The sequence below is a fragment of the Drosophila willistoni genome, assembly GCF_018902025.1.
Source record: "Drosophila willistoni isolate 14030-0811.24 chromosome 2L unlocalized genomic scaffold, UCI_dwil_1.1 Seg168, whole genome shotgun sequence".
Classification (NCBI taxonomy): Eukaryota; Metazoa; Arthropoda; class Insecta; order Diptera; family Drosophilidae; genus Drosophila; species Drosophila willistoni.
The window spans coordinates 1,413,959-1,441,063 of NW_025814047.1; the positions used below are offsets into that span (position 1 = coordinate 1,413,959).

A 27,105-nucleotide genomic window follows, 5' to 3' on the forward strand; every position below is an offset into this window, starting at 1 on the left:
TCCTTAACGAACACGAAGCGAAAGCCGACATTCCCGTCCAGTATAAAAGGAGGCGCCAGGCCAAAGGATGTCGCAGTTAGCCACAAGTCAAGCAACGCGCGTTTCTCGAAAAGTGAAATCAATTTTGTAAATAAATTTAATAGTGCTATAAAAATTAAATACTTTCAATGGCTACTGAGTGTTCCACACAAAGTGCAATTTAATGTGCTCTAGGAAGTAAAAAAATATCTTAAAGATTTGAAACTTTGTTAAGTAAGTGAAATGAAAAACTACATTCCTTATAATTTTGAAGCTTTAAATTTAAAAAACTTAAAATTTTAGTTCATCATAAAACGAAGTTTAAAAGAAACTATCAACTTTTGTGAAACTCATTTATAAATTAAAGAAATGGAAAACAATTTTAATTTTTAACAACATAATGTTAAACATAAAATTCAAAATCAAATTTTATTTTGATTTCTTTATAAATCTTAATTTCACAACACTTTTAAAAATTCTCAAATTTGGTTTTCTGTTGAAATATATTTAACATTTTCGATTGCTATTTCTTTTAAAAGCCTCAAAAATCCTTAATAATTATTCATTCATTGTTATAAGTGTTAAAATATTAACCAAATTATGTTTTAACTTGAGTTATTATTAATGAAATTTTTTGAGAAGTTTCGGGCTTGAAATAAATTTAAATTTGAGTCAAAATGAGTACCCATTGCTGTTTTCTGCAAAACTCTTCAAAAATTTTTAAATAATTTTTTTTTTTCCAAAAAGAAACTAGTCTATTGTTACATCTTTTTAAGTTTAATACAAATTCAAAAAAAGTAAGGAAAGTCTTTTGTAAGAAAGAGAGTGACAGATTATTTTTCTTCTATAAATAAATGAGCCAAATATTTTAAAATTAGTTTAAAGGACATTTTTCACCTCATACTTTATAAGTTTTTTAAAAAATCCTTAAACCAAATTGTACAAAATGCGCGAAAGAAAAAACTGATAATTTTTGATAATTTTAATTCATTGAAACAATGTTTCAAGCAAATGACCAAACCCGTAAGACTCATCATTTTTCGTGTCTTTGAAATTGAACATTAGTTTTTTTAAGTTTTCACAATGTGTACATACAAAAATAGTTGGTGAAATTTTTTAATCAAAGTTGCCAATTTCTTTAAAAATTCAAATTTTTCTTTGACTTTTAACTTCTAAGATATTAATTTTGCTTACAAACATTGTTTAGCAAAGTTTTTAACAGGCTACAAATATTGGAAAGACGTCAAGTCCCTATTTCCATTTATTAGGGAAATAAAGGTCAAAATGTTAACAAATTTAATCTCGATCCTTTTTTTTTTGTTTGTAATGTTGAAAATTGTCTTTCTAAACTTCATAGCAAAGGCAGTTACGTCTGCCGAATATTAAAAATTAAAAATACAGTTTTTGCTTTAATTCTTAACAATATTTATACAAATTCTTTAAGAGAATGCAAAGCAAACGAAACCATCATCAAATCGAGTGTGTCTTCTGCTTGTCAGCCTTCATTCATATCTCTAAGTGTCTTTTAATTGTTTTTAACTGGGTCTGCTCTAACGTATTTTTAGCAATTTGTCTTATCACTCTCATTTCGAAATATTCCAACTGTTGTACACGGAATGTTGTTATTGTTGTTGTTGTTCACATACGCGTTTTGCGTCATTAAATGGCAATTAAAATGTAATGCAAACTTTCATGCACAAACATATATTCAAAATCTCCTTCGCATAAACAAATATAAACATTTAAAACTCGCAACGGTAATAGCTAACTGATAAAGCAAAAGGGAAAAAGGATAAAGGACAAACAACAACAAAAAGGTCAATAAAAGAAGAATTATGCATGTTCAACATTGACATTGAAACCAAACGGCAATTTAGCCCCTCCCCTTTTTTTTTTTGTTCCATCGAGTGCAACGATGCGCACCAAGTGGCCGCCAATAGGGCAGAGAGAAGGCATAGATTACCAGAACATAAAGGACACCTTGGGGACCCCAACATGCGTGTGCCATGCGAAGGTTACACAGAGGAGTAACAATTTGAAAACTTAATAACAAATTGTAAATCGAATGTTTGTGATTTTCATTTTTGCCATCGTTTTTCATACGCTTTTTGCCTATTTTACTTATGAGTAATTTTTCTTTGATCTTGAATTAAGATAATCAATACCGAGATTTTGGTCATTTCTGAAATATCCCTCGTTTACTATAAATATCAGTTATACATTTATGTATTGACAATGGTGGTCAGTTCTTTAATATATGTGAGTGTCATAAAACGGCTTCGGGCCAAAAGACCCAAAGAATTACATACAAAAATCCAAAATGTTGACTGGCCCTAAAATGAATGCTGGTGCTAAATGGAATATTTGTGGTATGCAGTTTATTTTAGGATTCTCAGAACAACAACCTCTTAAAGGGGTACATAAGAGTATCTAAAGATCTTAGAAACAACCTGCTAAACATTTTCCAGGCCAATTCGGGGCTTCTTGTTCAAATGCATCTGAAAAAAAAAAACGAAAGCTGACATGACGACATTTATTTCACATAATACATATATCAAATTCTCATTACCTTTGAAAAACTCATTAAACTAGCTATTTAAAGAATAATAAAAGTGAAAAAAACTTACTTCATTTATCTTAACTGTCATTTTTCTATATTAAATTGACAATAATCTTGATAACTGGCAAATAGACCTTGCCAGATTACATTTGGGACGGTAAATGCTTGGCCATATATCGGCTTAGCCGTCGACAAGCGGAGTGGAAACTCTTTCAAACTCCTTAAGTCTCCGTAAGTCAAAATAGAAATATGTAGATAAAAATCTTAAAAATGCAACTGTTTAAGATTAAACATCGTGGTCAGCTGAAATGGCTTCACCAAATCAGATAAATAAAACAAAATAAGTCATAAAAATTCATATGGCAAGTATTGCTTAAAACCAAAATGAAGTAAGTCGACTCGACGACTTGAGTATACCATACACCAGGTGAAACAAATATTTAAAATTTCGACTAACATGCCTCATAACATATGCTATCTCGCTCACTCCACAAACATACGAGCACTCTAGCGCCGCCGCTAGCCAACGGCCAATTCTGCCCTTATGGATCGCGTAGCAAAATACGTTCATACGTATATTTTACATGTTTCTAGTCCGATTTCAATCAAATTTGGTAGTTTGATAGCAATAGATAAGATTTATTAGTCTGCCAAATTTGATCGCGATGGTCAAAAACTTGCAAGAGCCAATCGGTTTTTTCTAAATTATGGAGGCGGAAGTGGGCGTGGCAACATATTAAATAGTCAATATCTGCGCGTCTATTAAGCATACATACATACCAAATTTAATGTCGGTAGCTGTCATAGCTTTTAAGAAAATCAGTTTTTTATACATTCCGGGGGCGGAAGGGGGCGTGGCAAAAAGTTGGAATAATTATTTTTTGCGCGCTAACTAAACGAGTATAAACCAAACTTGATGTCTCTATCTGCTATACTTTTTAAGAAAAACAGTTTTGTGTAAATTCTGGGGGTGTAAAGGGGCGTCTAGAATTCATTTATATACACAACATTTCTTTAAATAAAATCAGTTCATATTTTGAATTCAATGAATGAAGATTGGGTTATTTTCCCTCTCTCCGGGATCAGCAATCATCTTTACTTTTTTATACAGTCACAATAAATTGGATGGTTAATAAAAACTAAATTGAAAAATAACATCAAAGTTGATAAATTTGAGAGAATAATTAAGATTTTTAAGTTTTTTTTTTTTTCGTTTCGCTAGATTTGTTTTTAGAAGTATAAGCAGTACATCGTGAGTTAGGACGTCCTCTGCCCTAAAAATTATGAAAATCGGCTTAACCACTTTATTGTTATTTACTTACTCTTCAAAATTTAAGATGTATTTCACAAACTAGAGCTATTGAAAAGAAAAAATTAGTTCAGACTTAGCACAAGTGATGAAATTTTTTGAAACTTTAGTTTCAGTTTTGATAGCCGATAAATCTTACTTAAATCTAAACTAATGTAATCGTTTATTAATTCCTTAATAACATATTCAAAAATAATTTTTGTTTTTCAACAGTTTTTTAAGCTACGCTGATTCCCAAAATGAATTTACTTTAATTGTTTATTATCATTTCAGCATTTTTGATACTTTAAAACAATCAAATTGAGATCAATTTTTTGGTAATTGAGATGCCAAAATATGCAAAATATAGTATAGGTGGTAATTGTATATAACTACAAAAACATTTTAAATTCTTTAGAATTTACAAACAATAAACTCATGAATCTCGTATTGCATACTTTAAGATGCCAATTTAGACCAAAATGCAGCAATAGTTAATTTTCTTTTCTGTTAAAAAAAAAAAATTTCTGTTTAAAATTAAAAATCGGTGAAAACTATATTGGATAACGAAATTGTCAGTTAAAAAAGTAAAATATTTTCTTGGGAGACGAAGTTCTTTTTTTTTACATATATGTATTTTTTAAACTGAAATTAAGCACAGATTTTCGATTAGCCCTTGATAATTTTATGAGGACACCACAGTAAACTTGATGCACTTTTCTATTGGTTAAAAATTCATGTCCTGTGTAATGGGATACTAGGGAAAAATTCTAAAACGACTGTCGACACTTATGTTAGACAAATGTAGTTTGTCCATTGATTTTTAAACATTCTTAAATGGTTATAACTGGAATTCTGTCAATCAGTACCTAATAAGTAGTCTGATTATCTGAATTTACCTGATAAACCATAATTTCATTGAAACTTCAAAAAGTATGCTATGATAAATTTAGCGTTTTACTAAACACCCAAACAAATAAAGAGTAGATAGAGATAACTGCAACTGTTTGGAAAAACTGACAACTGTTTCTTGGTTTTTTTTTCTCCCCCTACTCAGTTAATGCAGCATGTAAATACTGTAAGGAAAAAATGCAATTTTCGCCGCAAGGAAGCTAAAGTCGTGCCCGGAAACGGAAGGGCAAAAGAAAACCCAGTTTGGCACTAAACTGACGTGTAAGAGGAAGGCAAGAGCACAGAAAGTGTGTTTAAGTTGAAGTACAAGTGCAAGACCTTGACAACGCATTCCAGACAGGTGGCCAAGTTAGTGCCGCGATCGGCATACACAGCCACAGCATCGCATCCATATCCCGAATATCCGCACCGACATTCACCATCCACCATGGATCGTAGTAGTAGTAAAAACAATAGCTCCGAGTTTGCAGCCTCTGCAAATGTTGGAGCCATGGGAGTAACATCGATGGGTGCCAACTCCCATACGCCATGGAGCAATAACAAAGAGTCGCCGAGCAACGAGGATGACTCGAATGAGGATGATGGCGAAACTGCCACACCAGCCAAAGTGACCGATCCATTGGCGCCGCGTTTAACTGCCAACAACGAGGTAAATTCATGTGCAACACCAGTTTAGTTAATTTCCGGCATGTCAATTGCAAAACGCATCCTTTTGCCATTTACTTCAATTTACTCCTTTCATTTCTCTTTTAGCGCATTTTGGTTGTTTCCGTGACGGAACGCCGTCGCGAAACTTGGGGCCAGAAAGCTGAGTTCCTCTTGGCTGTCATCGGTTTTGCTGTCGATCTTGGCAATGTTTGGAGATTCCCATATATTTGGTAAGAAATATGATGACTAACTAACTAACTTATGATTTGATAAATGACTTGTCGATTAAAAAAGTAAAGGCACAAGCTTTTTTTAATCTAAGCTGAAGTCATTTTGATGGTTCTTCCTCTTCTATAATGTTTAGGCCATAATGTGGTTTCTCTTCTATTAAATAGCTATCAAAACGGTGGTGGCGCCTTTCTAGTTCCCTATTGCCTGTTCCTAATTTTTGGCGGTCTGCCTTTGTTCTATATGGAATTGGCTTTAGGACAATTTCATCGATGTGGTTGTCTCAGTATTTGGAAACGCATTTGTCCAGCCTTGAAGGGTAAGTAGAATAATGCTTGTCCTTGATCAAATCCTATCATACCTTTATATAAAATGTGGAAGTTATCTTTACATAAAAATCATGTCTTTGTGTCGTCTTGTACAAAGAGCATTATAAGTATATTATATCCGGCTCATAGGGTTGAAAAATTCTCCCTACCATCTGACTAATTTTAAAATACTCTTTATAAGGATTTTGAAAGAAAAACGAAATATATTTTACATGTGTTCTGTGTATGCTTTAATGAAAATTTGTATGCATTTTCATATTTTTACACACAAAAAATTACATAAAATTGGGAGATATTTACCTTAAGGTATAATTATATCCAGACAGGAGAAAGCCATAAGAGATAAAAGAGATCATAAAAATAAAAATCTCTTCCATTGCACTATGGTCCAGATTTCGAAAATTTTGGCATAAACTACAATTTTAATGCCAGCGAATTGAAATTTCGTAGACAGGTTTGTAAGACCAAAAAATAATTTTAGTTTTTTTTTTGCAATGCGACCATTAATTTCTTGTGATTTGGAGAAAAGTGTAAAATTTGACCAAGTTGCATACCCTTAGGCGCATTTTTAATTATTCGAAAAATCATTTTAGTTTTGCATTATTATTACGATGCATTATATGGATAAAAGACGAACTAAAATTAATCCACTTTACCTAAAACTCTTTAGTATAGTCTAAAAATTTTAAAATTTCAGCAAAAACTGGAAAAATACAAGCCTCTAGCATTTTAGCAGAATTCCAATCGAACGTTCCTATATATTAACAAAATGTGCGAAAACGGGGACGAACGGGGATGAGTTTTTGGTTTGTGGCTAAGGACAACACTCACAAGTACAAACTGGACCAATAAGTGGCTTTCAGCATCGAACGGCACATTAGTTATATTCCACGAAACACGAAGAACGCATGTTAAATTTCTAAAAAAAAATTCACATAAATTGGACATTACCCAAGACTAAATCTTTGGAACTACACATAAAATAACATTATACAATAGATACATAGTGCATACCTTAAAGATTACTTTCCATAATTTAGTTAAATTTTATGAACCAATTTGAAGGAGTTAGGAGTTAATCCCGACGGACGGACGCACATGTCTATTTGAACTTGTCTCGTCGTGCTGATCAAGAAAATATATACTTCATATGGTCGAAGATGCTTCCTTGAAAATTAATATCCCCTTTTGCAAGGGTATAAAAATATTGTTGGATTTTGGGTTTTTAAAACCTCTTATCTGTCTTATTTTTTTTATACCCCTTCATCATCAATTCATCAGATGTTTGTAAGGCACAGAAGGACTGCATAAAGTATATATATTCTTGATCAGCATTAGAAGTTGAGTCGATAAAGCCATGTCCGTCGGTGCGTATCCGTTTTACTCAGCCAGTTAAAAAAACTATCGAGATGAATTTTTTTGGGGAATTTTTTTTTTATAAAAATCGCCCGGATCGGACCACTATATCATATAGTGATATAGTAAAAGAAGGTTAAGGCAATTACGTATTGATGAATTCAGTTACATAAAAAGAATTTTGAGAATGTGAACATATTATTTCCAAGGACTGCAAGGGTATTTAAGCTTCGGCCGCAGTTAGCTTCTTGATGTTTTTCTATTAATTTATTTATTTATTCTATCTATCATTAAGATTTAGGTTATTCGAATTGAATTTTTGAAATATCTACCATCTTCACTTTGATGATCCAACTTGATCCAAAGTGGAAAATGATCCATTTAAATAGTAAATTTAATTCATAGCATCCTCAACTGTTACTCTAAACTTTTCCAACGACTCCGACGTATATTGCATTGACAATTCTTAAAATTCCATAAGTTTACACTCGATTAAATATTCATTAGTTTGGTTTATATATTATTTAGATTATCTGATCAAAAGAAGATAAAAACATAATTTCATTCTATTTGTATTGCCGTCTGGTTAAACTTAAAAGAGGAAATGAAAGGAGTAAAATTTAAAATTGTAATTTCAGTATTATACCTTTAACGGGAATGGCAGATGGGCTGACACACTAACTTTATAAACTCACCTCGTCATGGTCTTTCTTTCTCTTCTTTTGACACAACAATTTTGCCCATTTGCCAAGGGATCACAGAGTATAGGAACTTGAAAGGGTATACAAACTGCCCCATGATCGAATAATCGTAAGCCAGGTTCTTTGGTTGACTCCTTGGTTAGGACATATTTGTATACTGTAAGAGAAATAAAAGATGTCGCAATTTTTTTTTGATTCATGTTTTTAATATTTACATATATATCATTATAGTAAATTTCAAAAAGTAAGATTATGTTTTGATTTAAACTACAGTAAACATTCTTTTAGGCAGACAGCGAATGTCATCTAACTATGAGACAAAACAGAAAAGGGAAATTATCCACTCAAGATTGGATCCGTTCAAAAGTTATGTTTGAAAATTACTTGTTTTGTTGTTGAAATATCAATTTTTTTTTGATTGCATAGTTTTGCCAGATTTTCCTTGATTTTGAAATGACGTCCATCTTTATTTTAGTCGGATAAGCATCTGGACAGATTTGAGAGAAATCCACCACCACCAGCTCATACTTGAAACATCATCGACTTCTTTATTGAAATATTTTCCGTTGAGGCGGCTAATTAAGATAAACAAAATATTTAACAATTGTCCATTCTTGTATAATTAAATTGGTTACTTACACCCAGCTACAATTATCAGTGTGCCACCAGGCTCCAAGCTTTTGAGCACAATTAATACTTTCCCATTGATCATTATCTTGATCAAAACTGGAAAATGCGCAATTTAAACTGTTCTTCATAAGCTCCATAGCTGTTCCTTTAAACTCTCCCACCGACTCCAACTTATATTTTGTAGCTTCGTTGCCAATTCTAAAATTATCATAACTAGCAAATTGGAAAGTTCCATTGTGATATTCCAATTGCACATAAAGTTCATAGTTTTGGGAATTGGTAATACGATGCAAATTCTCCAGACCAATAAAAAATTCTCTTTTCTTGTTTCCGAACCCATTACGATACTCAGTCCAAGTTCTATTAAAGTCTACGCTGCCATCAAACCGTTTATGAATAACTATCCACCCACCACCTTCTATATCTCCCTCGCAAAGAACAGAAATTGGATCAATCCGGGTAATTTCAATTTGATGAATTCCCGAAGAGAGGCCTTTGCAACCAGTTTTTGGTATTCTCTTCTGACACTCGATTAAATATTCCTTTGTTTGGTTTAGTTGTCTTTCAAGTAAATGATTCGAATCAGTCAACTGAGTTTTAGATTCTTCTAACGATTTCTGTAAGGATGAAATTTTAGAATTTAATTCTCCAATTTTGTTGTTAGAATTCTTTTCCTTAGTCTGATATTCTTCAAATTCCTTCTTTTTCGAATCGAGGTCTTTAACTGCTTTATCTAAATCGGTTTTTTGGGAAGCTAATTTCTCTTTTAGATTCTCTATTTCTCTATTTCTATTTCTTTGTTCAGCTAAGCTTTCTTCCTTATCTTTTGCTGCTTGACGTTGAACATTTTCTAAATTCTCTTTCAATTCTTTTACTTTTCTCTTAAAATTGTCTATCTCAGTTTGAGATTCGGCTTTCTCTTCCACCTCTTTCTGCCTGACTGAGTTTGTGATGAATTCGTTAATATTAGCTATCTGTATATTCTGTTGATCAATTTTACTTTGCAAATTCTCAACTGCTTTGCTTAGCTGACTATTTTCATTTTCTGAATGATTTTCCTCGAGTATTTTGATTTTTTCTTTCAACTCAATAATGTAACCTAGACCGAGTTTCATAGACCTGTGACAATATGAGCCACACAAATCTTCCTCGTCACTGGAGAATCCACACTCCTATGTAAACAGATTTATCAATTAGATTGAACTTCACTTTGTACTATTCACTTGGCCACTTACCCCGTGATCACCCAGGAGAAGGGATTCAGAGATTACATGCTGGAAACCAAGAATAAGGAAGAGGCCAACAAGTGGGAGGACACTTTTCCTTCTCATTTTGGAAAGTAATCCAGAATATATGAAAATGATGAATTTGTTAATATTTAATTTACTTTGCACTTGCGATTGAGATAATGTTTCTGAGAGCAATGATTTAATTTTGAAATATTCATTGAATTATATATTTTTGGGATTGTCTTGTCGTTTGTCGCGATAAGAATTTATTCTTTTCTTAGTGCAAAATCATTTCAATTCAATTATGTGTTTGCATTTTGACATTGACCAAAACGATAAGGTTGTGTACGAAAATATTAAAACAATTGTTTCTTATCTCTTATTTATACATACATATGTATATATATGGGCATTTCCACTCACACGACTTTCGGAAGCTGAATAAAATTTAATATGTAAAATAAATCAAAGAAAATGAAATTTTTGGCAAACCATTAATAATAATTTTTATACCATACACCCATAAGGTGAAATGGTATATTAAAGTCGCCAAAATGTATGTAACAGGCAGAAGGAAGCTTTTCTGACTCCATAAAGTATATATATTCTTGATCAGCATCTACAGCCGAGTCGATCTAGCCATATCCGTTCATCCGTCCGCCCGTCTGTCCGTCCGTCCGTCTGTCCGTCCGTCCGTCTGTCCGTCCGTCCGTCTGTCCGTCCGTCCGACCGTCCGTATGAACGCGTAGATCTCGGATAAGATAAGATATAGAGTCACCAAATTTCGTATGTAGTCTCGTGTAGTGTGTAAAGTGATCAAGTTTATTTCAAATTGTTGCCACGCCCCTTTCCGTCCCCGCAATTTGAAAAAAGCGTTTATCTCAAAAACTATACTAGCTAGAGACATCATATTTGGTATGTATATTTGCTTAGTAAATGAGCACATTTTGAATGTGTAAAGATTTTGGCACGCCCCTTTCAGCCCCCGTAATTTGAAAAAAGCACTCGATTGATCTGGGCTAAGTTTGCTCCATTTTCTGTCAATGGTCGATTCATCGATATTAGTTAAAATTACAAATTCGCACTAAAAATATTTTAAATATCAATTCTTAATGGTAATACCAAATGAAATAAAAAATATATTGCATTTATTTCATAGAAAAAAAAGTAACACAAAAACTAGACTCTGTCTTGTTATAAGATCCTTCTGAAATTGAACACATATTAGGTGAACGAGTCGTAGAAAAAATTAAAAAAATATAAAATATTTATTAAGCTAAAGAAAAGTAGGGACCAATTCTAGGGACATGTAAATAAATAGCAAATTCGTATTGTTTCTTTTCTGAATTCTAGACTTCTTGAATTTAGGCTGGGATAAATATACTGAGTTTAGTTAAGAGCCTATAGAACAATAAACAGATAAAGCATTTGGTATCTACCGCAGTAACTAAGTGTCTCAGTTAACGAGTTTTCTGAGTATCGAGGCTGTAAGTTGATAGTTTACAACTATATTATTATCCGTTTGGTAATAATCCACCACAGACCATATAGTTGGGAATGAATAAGGCAATCCTGTCCAGCAGATTATGAACGACTGTATTGATATACACTTCTATTAACTCTTTAATTTTAATAAGCATTTTTCAAATATTTTTCTATGCCTAATTTCAAACGATAAACAATTTCTTAGATATGACCAGGGCGTCGTTTTTAAGTCCGGTCCTGCTTTTTCATATGACAATTTGCACATTTTCCCACTAATTTCACACAATATAAAAAAAAAAAAACCAACAAAAAAAAAATGGAAAATTGCGACAAGTCAATAAACATTATTAATATGTTCATCTTTTACCTTTTAGTAGGCGATAAAAGAAGTAATCATTAAAATTTTGCCATTGCCGTTGGGCGTCGTTTGCCCCAAATAAATGAATTACAAATATTGAAAAAGGAAAATATCACAAAAATAAAATTGCATATTGAGAAAAAAAAAAAAAAATGGATAAAAATTGTAAAACAAAAAAAAAATTTACTGCCTTCGGGGGAGTGTTTACTCAAATGTTGCGTATACGCATTGGTTACCCCAAAGATTGGCCATGTTAACATATGTGTGTGTGTGTGTGTGTGTGTATGTGTAAATGTTGGAATAGATTGAATGTGCTCTGTGAAGCATAAGCCGAAAAATTCTTATCTAAAATCACCCGCAGATGTTGCAAGCAGTTGTTGCTGGCGACATTATCAAGGGTACAAGGATAACATTTCGTTTTCCTCTTGTTTTTTGTTTCTTCTCTTTTTTTTTTTTTTCTTGTTGCAACAATTAATGCCGCATTCATGCGGAAGAGCAAAGCAAAAGACATGGGCATATGTATATATATATATATCTAAACACACACAAAAGGCTCAAATCAAGCTCTAATTAAATTGTGCTTAAAATTGACTTACAAACACCCCCAGACAAAAAGACAGTGTCAATTCAGTAACTTCCAGTTTCAGTTTCAGTTACAGTTTGCAGTCCAATGAAAAGTTTACATATCAAATGTTGATAATTTCATTAAATGCCGAACACAAAATGGAAAACCATATCTAGTAACAAGTAACTTTTGCCTTTAAACTTGCCTCTATCAATCTGTGTATGTATGTACATGGGGAGGGAAACTTCTCATTTTCGTCCTTATTTTTTTTTTTTTTTTGAGCTGAGTCAGTGTGGATTGCCTAGTGCCGGAGTTTGGTTCTTGAGTAGAACAGCAAACATCACTTTGTGCTCAACAAGTGTTTGCCCTGCCAAACGTTTTGCCATTCCACTAAGAGAAGAAGTGAGACAGAGCGAGAGGCGAAAAATAGAAGGAAGCCCGGAAAATAATATAGAGAAAATCACGTGACGTGTCTTATTGGCCTCATAAGTACACTGAAGCTAAAAAGGAAACCCCCCGGACTGGGGGGAACGTTTTGTTTGTGAGTAGGTTTATACATAGTAGGTAAGTAAAGTAGATGCAACTTGGATAAAAAAGCAAATTGTCACGCGGGAATAAAAAGTATTCAACTTGCTGATGGTGAGAATGATGATGATGATGATGATGATGATGATGAGGATTAGGATAATAACAAGAATGAGAGCAAAGGAATTTCTTTCGCATTGTTATGTATCAATCAGTTATTGGTATTCCCTTGTTACCTGTTGATTCAACCATTTCAAAAGTTGAATATCTTTTATGAATGCTGCAAATGTAAAATATTTCAAATTTCTGCAACAATTTTATATCAACAAAAATATTTTTTATTCGTGTCCTGGCAACTATAGTTCTGTCATTTTTAGTCCTTTTTACAATTTTATAAATAAATAAAAATAAATATTTCATAGTTGACTTGAAATACGTTGATTAAACTATTTGCTAGACACTCTACCGTTCATTTAACGCTAAAACTACTTGAGAATTGCAACTAAAAGAAAAGGAAAACGATTCACTTTATGTTTGAAGCACTCCAAAAACGGTTAAAGCTTGTAAAAAATTGATCTAGATTCTAAAAAATATAGTTTTTCTTCCATTTATTGGTAAGGGTTTCATTAAACTAAGCAATTAATTTATTAGTTATTTATGTAGGGGAGAGTGGAGCTAATCGGCGCATCTTTTTTTTCTCCTTCATATATCCTGATCGGGAGCTCGTATCCTCTCATATGAGCACTTAAATAAAAGGTTAATTCATTGTCCAACTATTGATCAAAAATACGTTTCGATATAATTTACCGTTACAAAGCTATAGCGGTTTTTTCGAACATACCCCAAATTGGCGTTGTCAAAAATAGTTGGGCAATGTGGCGCTTTGGCGTTTTACAAGTTTTTTATATAAAAAAAAAACGATTTTTCAAAAAAAAACTAAACATAGTTTAATATAAAAACTTTTTTTTTCACCAACAATGTTGATTCGTTTAGACTTTCAATTATGATTGTTAATTTCATCGTTTGTATGGCAGCTATATGATATAGTACTCTGATCCGTCTGATTCTGGCAAATGTACTGTTTTTTTCAATAACTAGTATATCGAATATTTATATATCGGACTTTTAATTAAATATAGTTATTATGCGCCACTTTGCCCCATCCTTAGTTTTAGCATTTTAAACTAAATATTTTAAAACTATTAAAAATATTAAAGAAGTGTTAAAAAAAAAAAGAAGTGTTTAACATCTATAAAAATTTATTCAATGTTTTTAAAACCATTTCTCGGCGAAAAAAATTGATTTTTGACAATTTCAAAATCCCAAAAATTTTGGACACTACGAATTGGATATTTCTAAGTTTATTATCCAAATATAGCCTACCATAATGCGATCTTAGGACACTTATCACTTTATACAAACATACGAGTGCATAGCACAAAGTATTAAATATTTTAATATCTTATTTGTTGTTCTACATATTGTCAAATATTTAAACCAAGCGATTTGTGGTCAAAAATCATCTGAAATTAAAAAACTTTAAAACCAAAGGAGTCATTTTTGGAATAAGAAAGAAATATTTTTTCAATGCAAAACAAAAAAAAAAACCATATGGAGAAAAAAAACTATATTATCGGAATTTAAAAACATGTTTTAAGATATTTAGAAGTCGCTTCTCTACTCCTTGACAAGGACTCACAAATTTCGAAACATATTCATTTATTTTCATTATTTACACATTACAAAAATGCAAAAACCAAAAAAAAAAATCGATTTTTTTGTTTTAATCTTTTTAATAAAACATATATTTATTGAAGGGCGTAGCAGCTAGTGATGTAAAAAAACATCGATGTTCTCTTGGCGATGTTTACCGATGTTTTTGTTGATGGCGATATTCAGGGACGTATTGATGTTTCACCAAAACATCGGTTATATTTGCCAATTATCAAATTTTATCATATAATTAAATGAAGTTGTCTTTAAAAGGGCCTTTCAAACTTACTTAAGCTATAACTTAAAGCGCATTTTTTTCAGATTGACAACAGAGATAACAGATACAATAAATTGAATAAGATAAGCCCAAATCAGGTAAACGAAATTTTATATCGGAAAGTAAAGCCCATAAATACGTTAACAAATAGTTTTTGAAAGATAACGCTAACAATGAGAAAATATACCAGCGGGTTTTAATATTGTATTAATACCTTATTCATTTAATTATTAGAAAACAGTGAACTTTATTAATTTAGAAACACATCAGACATACATATATCGATGCATAACCATCTATCCAACTAATAGATCCCTCCACCATTCGAGGATCGTGGTTCTTTTAGTTTCTTAATATTCTTCGTAAACAAATCATAAAGTAAAAGATACCGATCCCGTATTTCACATGCAACCATCCACATACTAAAAAGCTCCTTTTCATCCAGGTCCTCCAGGGCGCGTTGATAGTCTTCTATATATGGAAATTGGGCCAATGAGGAAATGATCTCGGCACGCAATAGAAAGTACCGGCAAATCCCATTAAACCAATTCTTAGCCATTGATTCCGTTTCTTCTACTTCGGCCAGTGTTATCATCTGAACGGATACACCAAAATTATCTCCATCCTCTACTTTGGGTACCATGAGGACAATCCACATTTTCAATGTATTTGCATCTTCCGTTAGCTGACGGATAATTGGCTTAACAACTGTAATCATTTTCCATATTGCCCGATTCGTCGGCCTATGATCATTGTTATCCAAATTATCTAAAGATGCATCAACCTCTTCCTCATCCTCATTGCCCAACACGGGATCCGGAAGGGAAATATTCAGGTCATGACTCATCTCGCTTAAAATGCTCAGATTAAACATTGGCGAGGCCAACAACTCATTTAGCTGAACAATTTTCTCGGGAAAGCTCTTCGTAATCACTGTCTCGGCCTTTTTAATCAAACTCTTGTTATATTCCTGCAATCCGTCTTTTCCATCCGTTGCCATGTTTTCAGAAAAACCTTTCGGCTATAAGAAACAACGCCAAACTCCAGAAGTGAAAAAGTTTTGGTTTCTATTTGAAAGCGTTTTTAATAATTGTTAATAATTATTAATTTGTGATAAGAAACTCCTGGACAAGTATAAATTTGAATACCTTTTTCACTTAATATGAAATTTACAACTTATTTTTTGGATTAAACTGGCCCAAAAGATTCAGGGAAGAAACTCAAAATGTCTCGTTACTGTCAACTTTTTTGACTTTTGTGTCATACGCCTTCTTTGCTGCTTATTTATGTATTTTTGATCCCAAATAATATTAACTTTTTAGCCAACAAAATTCCGATTTATGCAAAATCAACTTTGGAAAAAGAATCCGAGAATTTAATCCGAGGTACATTTTTAAATATATAATCTTTTAGATCAATAAACACCCAAACATCAATTATAAATATTAAAACAGACTCTCAAAAATTAGCGATTTACATTTTAATATGAAATGCAGTTTGGTAACACTGAAAGGCAAACTTTAAATCGATTGACTTCATTATATATCTTCCATTGAAGCTATATGTCCCATTTGTTAAATGTTTGGATTACAGTATAGACGCATATTAAAAACTCCGTTCTTTTGTGTAGATTCGGCACAGAAACATTTCTCTTTTTATTAATTTAATATAGCAATCGAATCAAAAAAGAACTTGTGGGGTTCACAAAATGATCTAGTATGAGTATCTAATGTATGTAACTATCTTAGGCAGATAGCAAAACTCAGAAGTTCTGTGCGCCTAGAAGACGTGTTTGAAGATTCTTGTTTTGATGTTGAAATATGAATTATTTGGAGTACATATTTTAAGCAGACTTAATTTTGGTGGGATAAGCATTTGGAAAGATTTGAGAGGAATGCAATTATACCAGCTCATTGAGCACTCGCGTTGAATCGACTAATAACGATATCCAAAAGATATGACAATTGTTAATACTTGCTACTATACGCCTTTTTAAAATTGGTTACTTACATACATCCAGCTTCAATTATCATGCCACCAGGCAACAGCTACTGCAGCACAATTAGTATCATCGTATGGATCGTTGTCTTGAACCACTGTGGAAAATCGTTGCATATAACCCTCTCTTACAACTCCCTCAGCTGTGCCCTCAAAAGGTCCCAACATAATTTCAGTATATTTGTATTGACGTCTGGTAAAACTTTTGAAAATTTTAAAATTTTAATTCAGCACTAAACCTTTAACGGGATATAGAGCTTGCATGTTGATCCAGACGGACTGGCAGATGGGTAGACACACTCACTTTACAAACTCACCTCGTTATGCTCTTTCTTTCTTTTCTTTCGACACAACAAGTTTTGCCCATTTGCCAAGGGATCACAGATTTCTATAGGAATATAGGGTATACAAACTTTAGCATTACCGAATAATCGTAAGTCAGGTTCTCTGGTTCACTCCTTAGTTAGAACATTTTTCTTTACTGTAAGATAAATTGCATAGAACGCATTTTATATTCTCTATATACGAAAAAGATGTCGAAATTTTTGATTGATTGATGTTTTTATACCCTTGCAAAAAGGGTATATTAATTTTGGTCAAAAGTGTGCAACGCATAGAAGGAAGCATTTCCGACCATATAAAGTATATATATTCTTGATCAGCACGACGAGACGAGTTCAAATAGCCATGTCCGTCCGTCCGTCCGTCCGTCCGTTCGTCTGGATCGACGCGAACTCCTCCTAGACCGTAAGAGCTACAGAGCTGAAATTTTGCATGTAGGCTTGTATATACTGCAGGCGTTGTATATCTCGGATTCAGCCGGATCGGATCACTATATCATATAGCTCCCATAGGAACGATCGGTTGAAAACAGTGACTTTTGTCAAAAACTTCGTTACTTTTGACGCTATTGCTTTCAAATTAAACATTTGTTAGTTTAATATATCTGTTAATGACTGTGCCAAATTTGATAAGGATATATCATATAGCTCCCATAGGAACGATCGGTGGAAAACAGTGACTTTGATCAATATCTCCGTTATTTCCTATGTAGGCCGTTCTTTCGCAAACATTAGCCTTTTTAGCTTAAACGTTTTTCCACTTTGATGGCTATAAGTAAGGAAAGAGTTACCAAAAAAGTTGCAAGGGTATTTAAACTTTGACGCGGTCGAAGTTAGCCCCGGCCCTCTGGTTTATATTTATATATCATTATAGTAAGTTGCAAAAAGTAAGATTACATTTTCATTAAAAATACAGTAAATATTCTTTTAGGCAGACAGCAAATGTTATGTAACAATTAGTCAAAACAGAAGTAGTCAAGTCCAGAAGTTATATTTGAAAATTATTTGTTTTGTTGCTAAAAAATCAATTTTTTTTTTTTTGATTGCATAGTTTCGTCAGATTTTCCTTGATTTTGAAATGAAGTCCACCTTTATTTTAGTCGGATAAGCATCTGGACAGATTTGAGAGAAATATAGTTCCACCAGCTCATACTATAAAATTCTTCGACTTCCGTATTAAAATATTTTCCGTTGAGGCGGCTAATTAAGATAAACAAAATATTTGACAATTGGTAATTCTTGTATAATTAAATTGGTTACTTACGTATAACTACAACGTCTGTGCCACCAGCCACCATTAATTTGAGCACAATTACTATCCCATTGATCATTATCTTGATCATAACTGGAAAATGCTTGCTTTAAATTGTACTCCATAGCATCACTAGCTGTTCCTTTAAACTCTCCCAACGACTCCAACTTATATTTTGCAGTTTCGTTGCCAATTCTAAAATTATCATAACTAGCAAATTGGAAAGGTTTATTGTGATATTCCAATTGCACATAAAGTTCATAGGTTTGGGGATTGGTAATACGATGCAAATTCTCCAGACCAATAAAAAATTCTCCTTTTTTGTTTCCGAACCCATTGCGATACTCAGTCCAAGTTCTATTAAAGTCTACGCTGCCATCAAATCGTTTGTGAATAACTATCCACCCACCACCTTCTATATCTCCCTCGCAGAGAGCAGAAATCGGATCAATCCCGGGAATCCCAATTTGATGAATTCCCGAAGAGAGGCCTTTGCAACCAGTTTTTGGTATTCTCTTCTGACACTCGATTAAATATTCCTTAGTTTGGTTTAGTTGTAGGGAATGTTTTTCAACTAAATGATTCGAATCAATCAACTGAATCTCAGATTCTTCTAACTTTTTCTTTAATGATGAGATTTCAGAATTCAATTCTCCAATTTTGTTGCTGGAATTCTTTTCCTTAGTCTGATATTTTTCAAATTCCTTGTTTTTCGACTCGAGGTCTTTAATTGCTTTATCTAAATCTGATTTTTGGTTAGCTAATCTCGCTTTTAGATTCTCTATTTCTCTATTTCTATTTCTTTGTTCAGCTAAGCTTTCTTCCTTATCTTTCTCTGCTTGACGTTGAACATTTTCTAAATTCTCTTTCAATTGGTCTACTTTTCTCTTAAAATTGTCTATCTCAGTTTGAGATTCGGCTTTCTCTTCTACCTCTTTCTGCCTGACTGAGTTTGTGATAAAATCGTTAATATTAGCTATCTGTATATTCTGTTGATCAATTTTACTTTGCAAATTCTCAACTACTTTGCTTAGTTGACTAATTTCCCTCTCAGAATGATTCTCTTCGAGTATTTTGATTTTTTCTTTCAACTCAATTATATAAGCTAGACCGAGTTTCATAGACCTATAGCAATATAAGGCACACGAATCTTTCTCGTCACTGGAGAATCCACACTCCTAAGTAAACAGATTTATCAATTAGATTGAACTTCACTTTGTACTATTCACTTGGCCACTTACCCCGTGATCGTCCTTTGGGAGAGGAGATTCTGAGATTACATGCTGGACACCAAGAACAAGGAAGAGGCCAAAAAGGGGGACACTTTTCATTCTCATTTTGGAAAGTAATCCAAAATATATGACAATTATGAATTTGTTAATGTTTAATTTACTTAACACTTGCGACTGAGATAATGCCTCTGAGAGCAATGATTTAATTTTGAAATATTCATTGAATTAAGTATACTTATATTCCCATTTCTCGTGAGAAGAATGTACTCTTATCTGTGTTTTTTGCCAAGCGGTGTGCACATGGCAGTCGTGTGGTAATCCACATCTGCACTCTGACTCTGGCTCCGATTATCAATTTGATGCCCCATGTGTTTCCCACTCTACCAATTGCCTACATTGATGCAGAATTTGGTATTGTGTCACTGCCCACTGACAGTGAAACCTCAATATAATAAATTAAAGGAATCGTACGAAATTCTTTGTATATTTATAAATTCACTACGGGTACTAGTACTAAACTTTCCGTTGACCACCGATTTTTAAAACCTTTAATTATTATTGATTAATTTTTATGAAGTATATTACCGTAAGAAACCCGTAAGAAAGAAGATAAAAAACATAATTTCATTCTAATTGTATTGCCGTCTGGTTAAACTTTTGTAAATTTGACACACTTACATTACCAACTCACCTCGTCATGCTTTTTCTTTCTTTTCTTTCCAAACAACAAGTTTTGCCCATTTGCCAAGGGATCACAGAATATAGGAACTTGAAAGGGTATACAAACTGCCGCATGATCGAATAATCGTAAGCCAGGTTCTTTGGTTCACTCCTTGGTTAGAAAATTTTTCTTTACTGTAAGAGAAATTGAATAGAACGCATTTTATAATATCTAGATAAGAAAAAGATGTCGCAATTTTTTTCTGATTCACGTTTTTAATATTTACATCTATATCATTATAGTAAATTGCAAAAAGTAAGATTATGTTTTGATTTAAACTACAGTAAACATTCTTTTAGGCAGACAGCTAATGTCATCTAACAAAGAGACAAAACAGAAAAGGGAAATTATCCACTCAAGATTGGATCCGTTCAAAAGTTATGTTTGAAAATGATTTGTTTTGTTGCTGAAATATAAATTTTTTTTTTATGCATAGTTTTGCCAGATTTTCGTTAATGTTGAGATGAAGTCCATCTTTATTTTGGTCGGAGAAGCATCTGGACAGATTTGAGAGAAATACTCCACCACCAGCTCATACTTAGTAAATCATCATAGACTTCTCCATTGAAATATTTTCCGTTGAGGCGGCTAATTAAGATAAACAAAATATTTGACAATTGTTAATTTTTGTATAATTAAATTGATTACTTACATCAAGTTACAATCATCAGTGTGCCACTTCCAAAATTATCATAAGTAGCAAATAGGAGAGGTCTATTGTGATATCCCAATTGCACAGAAAGTTCATGGGTTTGGGAATTAATAATACGATGTAAATTCTCTCACCCAATAAAGAATTTCTCCTCCAAATCACCGAAACTATTTCGATACTCAGTCCAAGTTCTTTTAAAGTCTACGCTGCTATCAAATCGTTTATGAATCACTATCCATCCACCTCCTTCTATGTATGTATGTACCTATATCTTCGTTGCAAAGAGCTAAAAACGAATCAAGTCCGGGAATTTTAATTTGATGAATTCCCGAAGAGAGGCTTTTGCAACCAGATTTGGGTATTTTTTCCTGACACTCTAGATTTTTATAAGCTTGATTTAATTGTAGAAAATATTTTTCAGTTTTAGTTTTCAGATTTTTTAAACTTGTTCTTTAAGAATGAGATTTCAGAATTAAATTCTTCGAGTTGGTTATTCTCCTTAGTATTCCTTCCGAAATCCTATACAAGATTAGAGACTTATCAGATTAAAGTTCACTTTTTACAGCTCCCTTTTTTACTCACCCCATTGTCTTGTGACACTGAAGGATTTGCTGAGATTGCTTGCTCAAAACCAAAAAGAAAAAGAACCCCACAAACTTAAAGAACCCTTTGTAGTTTCATTTTGTAAAGTAATTGCAATGAATTATTTTTATGTTCACACTGCACACTTGCGGATGAGATTGTGTCTCTGATTTAAGTTTTAAAATGTTTATTGAATTATACGAATTATATGAATATATAGCGTGATGAATTTGTAGTGATCCGTATTTATTGTGAAATTTTGGTGTAGCAATTATGTGTTGCCAGTGTTAAAATTTGTTCTGATCCAACAAACAAAAACAAATTCGTTGACTTTTTTGCAATACTAATGCAATTAAAAATTTCGATTCGTTGCTAACTCAAAGTTAAAACTACTTGCGAATTACAACAATTTGCAATTGCATAAAGTAATTGTAATTTAATTTAATTCCTTAAAGAAAAAGCTAAAAAAAACTATTTAATGGCGATTTCTTCTCTGTCCCTCTGAATAACTAACTAAGATAACTCTGAACTTCTAATATAACTCCTACCCATGTTAATGTACAAATTTTTTTTTCATTTATTCGCAGGTGTTGGTTATGCAATTTGCCTAATCGATATCTATATGGGAATGTATTACAATACCATTATAGGATGGGCAGTTTATTATCTGTTTGCCTCATTTACCTCAACATTGCCATGGACATCTTGTGATAATCCATGGAACACGGCAAATTGTATGCCAGTGACGAATGAAAATTTCACCGAACTGGCCACATCACCGGCCAAGGAGTTCTTTGAGTAAGTGAAAGAAAATGTCCTTTGTGGAAAATTGTAATCTTTGGACAATCATTTGCAGGCGCAGAGTTCTAGAGAGCTATAAGAGTAATGGCCTGGATTTTATGGGCCCTGTGAAACCGACTCTGGCATTGTGTGTCTTTGGGGTCTTTGTTTTGGTCTATTTTTCATTGTGGAAGGGTGTACGAAGTGCCGGCAAAGTTGTTTGGGTCACTGCATTGGCTCCATACGTTGTTTTGATTATATTATTGGTACGCGGCGTTTCGTTACCTGGTGCGGATGAGGGTATCAAATATTATCTAACTCCCGAATGGCATAAGCTGAAAAATTCTAAAGTTTGGATAGATGCAGCATCGCAGATATTTTTCTCATTGGGCCCTGGTTTTGGTACCTTATTGGCTTTATCTAGTTATAATAAATTTAATAACAATTGCTACAGAGATGCTCTTATAACGAGTAGTATTAATTGTTTGACGAGTTTCCTGGCCGGATTTGTCATCTTCTCAGTATTGGGGTGAGTACACTGAGATGAACAAAATATTGGATTTTTTTGAAAGTGAACGATTTCTTTCAGATACATGGCCTATGTGCAAAAGACTTCCATTGATAAGGTGGGTTTGGAGGGACCTGGCCTGGTGTTTATTGTCTATCCGGAGGCCATAGCCACAATGAGTGGATCGGTCTTCTGGAGCATTATATTCTTCTTAATGCTCATCACCTTGGGACTGGATAGCACATTTGGTGGCCTTGAGGCCATGATAACCGCTTTGTGTGATGAATATCCTCGTGTGATTGGCAGACGAAGGGAATTGTTTGTTCTGCTTCTGTTGGCCTTCATATTCCTTTGCGCTCTGCCCACAATGACCTATGTAAGTTGGTTTACTTGTTACTTGTATCTACTGATTTGCTTAATTAACTTCTAAGTGCGTTAGTGCGGGAGGTAGCTGGTCCTTATACATATGCATGCATCTCTTTGGGATATCACAAGGCTCATTAAATCGCCACTTGCGAAAGCAAAACCAACCCTCCCGAATGAGGAGTGAACTGAACCATTGTCTTGTCCAACGATGGATTGCCATGTTAAGTGCTTTTTATCGTTCCTTCAGTTAATACTCACATACTCAAGACGTTTCTCTTTGCCTTCGTTCGTCCTTTTGCATTTTTATCACCTGTCTGTTTGCCTGTTTGAACTGGACACTCAACACACACACACACACATCTCCAAATTGGCAAACACTTGACGCCTTGGGTTTCTTCTTGAATTTATCCATCTTCCCCGTAATTCGCTTTCAGTATTCCTCCTTCCCCCCCACCACTTTGTCTGATTACATTTGAAATTGTAATTTGTTGCGTTCTATATATTTTACCTACTTCGGCCTGGAGCCACTTAACTTCTACCGGTCAATGGATCAACCTATTCAATATCATTGACAGAGAGAGAGAGAGAAAGAGAGAGATGCATCATTAATCAGACTGGGCTAAGCTAAACTGACGTTTTAGGGGTGATGCATTTATCTGGGTAAAGATAAAACCTTTTATGACAGTATTCTGTTTGCTCTCTTTAGTTATGAAAGTAAATTTCAAATGGGTGAAAGAAAACGAGCCCATGCTGAAGAAAAAATCTTGGCATTAATTTTTAAGCTAAACTTAATTTTGATATGAAAAAATTTGATTCCAAACATGTCCGAAAAATCAATAGTCTTACTTTTTCCCATTAAATAATAGAAATGTTTCTTCTACATTCACATATATCGATTTTATTCAAAAAATACCATTTACATATTGTTATGCCGTAACTCTTCAAGTGCCTAAAGCAGTTGAGAATTATAGGGTTAGAATTAGTGGTGCAAAAGAACTTAAAGAACTTTTTCAAAAAGCTGAACCAACCATTTCAAAAATAGAAGTTTAAAAACTAGAAAATTAATCATTAGACCTTTCAGACAAAATTACTCTTCCAAATCTCTTACAATTTGGAGCGGATCGGTTAAAAGCGTTTGAAAAATATTGCACATTAATAAAGGTTCTTTTTTGTTAAGGATAAGTGAACTATAGCAAGTTAGATATCATACATTTTCATTCCAATTTTTGAATAGGGCACACCGTATCTAAGAAAATACATTTCGGTTATAGATTTTTCCTGGGTCCTTGGGCTTAGATAAAAAAAGGATTCCTTTTATTTAGTAAGCACATTGTTTGGCATCTTAACCAGGTTAGGTTAAGTGCAGCAGATGGATATCCAACCAGAGTCCCACATAATCCCAATGTGTTGCCGGATTTGTAGAGTACCCAGCGGGGGCTTATATCTGTCAGGAGTGAGTGAGTGTATCCTGCGAAGGCCAAGAGTTGATGGGATCCCAGGTACTTATCCCACATCTCTGCCTAGGCTGAACATTGGCATAGGAGGTATTTCTTTACATCCGTCGCCCTAAATATCCTGTTGATGCAGTTGAGCAGTCTAGTAGGTTTAGGGGATTCAGACCTCTATCGTAGCACTTGCTGCACTTCGATTTGGCTATACAGCGAGTTCGAGTTTACTCGATAGGTCTTTAGAATTTCCAAATGGGTAGCTCCACACCTGGACACCTTTTTATTGATGTTTGGAGCATCCACGGCACATCAACTCCTGAGGACAGTTTTGGAACGGATGTTGGCCGACCGAATGGCTTTAATGGCTGCTTGGCTGTCCATAAAGAAATTTATCTTTACTAAGAATGAACAAAAAATGTATGACTACCTCATGTCTCACGAATGGCCTCAGTTCTAATTAGTTTTCAATAATTCGATTCACTAATTTTCTGATCTCAATGATTTTTACCGATCACAGAGAAAAGTTTTCAAGTGATCGTGATAGAAAAACTCTTATTATTCCGAGTTTTTGCCATTAACTTTGACAGCAATGTAGTTTCCCATTTTGGCCTATATGCCCTGGCAAAGAACCCGAATCGCCAATTGGGAAAATTATGATGAAGCCAGGATAATTTGTCCAATTTGTGCCTTACATTTATTAATTTTATTTAGAATTTTAGTAGTTCCTGGTCTGCTATGGCAGATTTTAAAAACTTTTTCGAGTGTCACATTTTAGCCCCGTTTTAACCTAATAATAAAAGTGAGTGAACCAGTTGAGAGGTCCAAGCTTATAATCCAATAAACTGCAAGCATATCATAAGTTGAATTACTTGTAAGATAAGTTTCAGATATTTTTGAAGACTTTAATTATGCATTTCATGAAATCTTTAAAATGGCTTGAAAGATCCCAAAATGTATAGCCCACTTAATGTCGAAATTTTAACTGACAATGAGTCAAATATTGATTAATATGGAAATTAAACAGGAGAAACCGTAAAAATTTGTCTCATCCTTCCATTTGTTAAATAAATTCCTTCTTGTTTTGCAGGGTGGCGTTGTTTTGGTGAATTTCCTTAATGTCTATGGACCAGGATTAGCCATTCTCTTTGTGGTCTTTGTGGAGGCAGCTGGAGTATTTTGGTTCTACGGTGTGGATCGTTTTAGTGCCGATGTGGAGCAAATGCTTGGAGCCAAGCCAGGAATATTTTGGCGCATTTGCTGGACCTATATAAGTCCAGTTTTCCTATTGGTAAGATGAGAGACTTTTCATTGGATTTTGTCGATAATTAATTAGAAAATTTCTCAACAATTTTAGACAATTTTCATCTTTTCGATATTGGGCTACAAGGAAATGTTGGGCGAGGAGTTCTACTATCCGCCATGGAGCATTCAAGTGGGTTGGGCTGTGACATGCTCATCGGTGCTTTGCATACCCCTCTATATGCTCTATAAGTTCTGCATTGCCTCGAAGGGTGATTGTCGGCAAAGGTTACAGGAGTCGTTTAGGCCGGACGATCATTGTGGTTCTGTGGTGCCAGGACAACAGGGCACTACGGTGTGACATGATAATGCTGTGCATTTGAATATACATACCCAAAGAACCAATATTAAGATTTATAATTTGAATTGTACAAGTTTTTCACCAACAACAACAACAACAACAACAACAGCAACAACTGCAGCGGCAGCCCCATCAGCCGAGGGTAGCAACAAACGTTTGCTCGACTTTAACAGTTACTACGCTTATCACACAAATAATCTTAACTACACGGATGCCGAGACGGAGGGCAATCTGCAACGGAATGCTAATGATATTACTAATCATAATGTTAGCTCTAGTCTTAGCTTTAGTCGCGATAATAATCAACATCAATCCAATCTAATAACAACAACAACAACAACAACAGCTGCTGGCGAGGACAATAACTGCTCCCCCTTGGAACTAAGCAGCTGCAAGCCGCTCAAGTTTCCCTTGGCCAGCGAGTGGTTGGTTTAAATTCCTCTTATCGATCGCGTCACGGTTAAAAGATCTTGCAAATCAGCCATTTTGCAGGATCTTTGCCTCGTCGAGATCTCTTCAGATCGTTCACAATCCTCTAGCTTAAAATATACATAAAAAACTATTACAAAGTATTCTCTATGTTTGTATTTGTCCAGAATTTAGTTAGTAAGCGTTAAACTAAAGTTGAACTCGTAGGTAAAACTAAAAATTTGGTAAAAATGCTTTTTAACTAAAACCCAAAAAAAAAAAAACACCCTGTACAATGGCTATATAGCTTAGCACCAAAAACCCAAACCCAAATCTTTGATTAATTTGCCAACTAGAAGAACCAATTGTAAAACAGCCATTTTACAATTTGTTCT

At 33.7% G+C, this 27,105-nt stretch overlaps 3 protein-coding genes across 3 annotated transcripts; 1 reads left to right on the plus strand and 2 right to left on the minus strand.

The window, feature by feature from the left end:
• The first annotated feature begins 194 nt into the window (after positions 1 to 194).
• Positions 195 to 27,105, plus strand: LOC6643388 (sodium-dependent serotonin transporter). The gene is made up of 9 exons (XM_002066118.4): positions 195 to 252; positions 4,924 to 5,427; positions 5,532 to 5,656; positions 5,822 to 5,973; positions 22,188 to 22,398; positions 22,457 to 22,909; positions 22,970 to 23,264; positions 25,790 to 25,990; positions 26,057 to 27,105. Exons 2-9 carry the CDS (start codon positions 5,206 to 5,208, stop codon positions 26,300 to 26,302), a joined length of 1,905 nt encoding a protein of 634 aa, XP_002066154.1. The 5' UTR covers positions 195 to 252; positions 4,924 to 5,205; the 3' UTR covers positions 26,303 to 27,105.
• LOC124459921 (proteasome activator complex subunit 3-like) lies at positions 15,045 to 16,057 on the minus strand. The gene is made up of 2 exons (XM_047009724.1): positions 15,971 to 16,057; positions 15,045 to 15,889 (listed from the first exon to the last, which is right to left on the minus strand). The coding sequence occupies exon 2, from the start codon at positions 15,820 to 15,822 to the stop codon at positions 15,127 to 15,129; it is 696 nt and encodes a 231-aa protein (XP_046865680.1). The 5' UTR covers positions 15,823 to 15,889; positions 15,971 to 16,057; the 3' UTR covers positions 15,045 to 15,126.
• LOC111518735 (fibrinogen-like protein 1) lies at positions 18,036 to 19,782 on the minus strand. The gene is made up of 3 exons (XM_023176344.2): positions 19,655 to 19,782; positions 18,426 to 19,591; positions 18,036 to 18,361 (listed from the first exon to the last, which is right to left on the minus strand). The coding sequence occupies exons 1-3, from the start codon at positions 19,748 to 19,750 to the stop codon at positions 18,253 to 18,255; spliced, it is 1,371 nt and encodes a 456-aa protein (XP_023032112.1). The 5' UTR covers positions 19,751 to 19,782; the 3' UTR covers positions 18,036 to 18,252.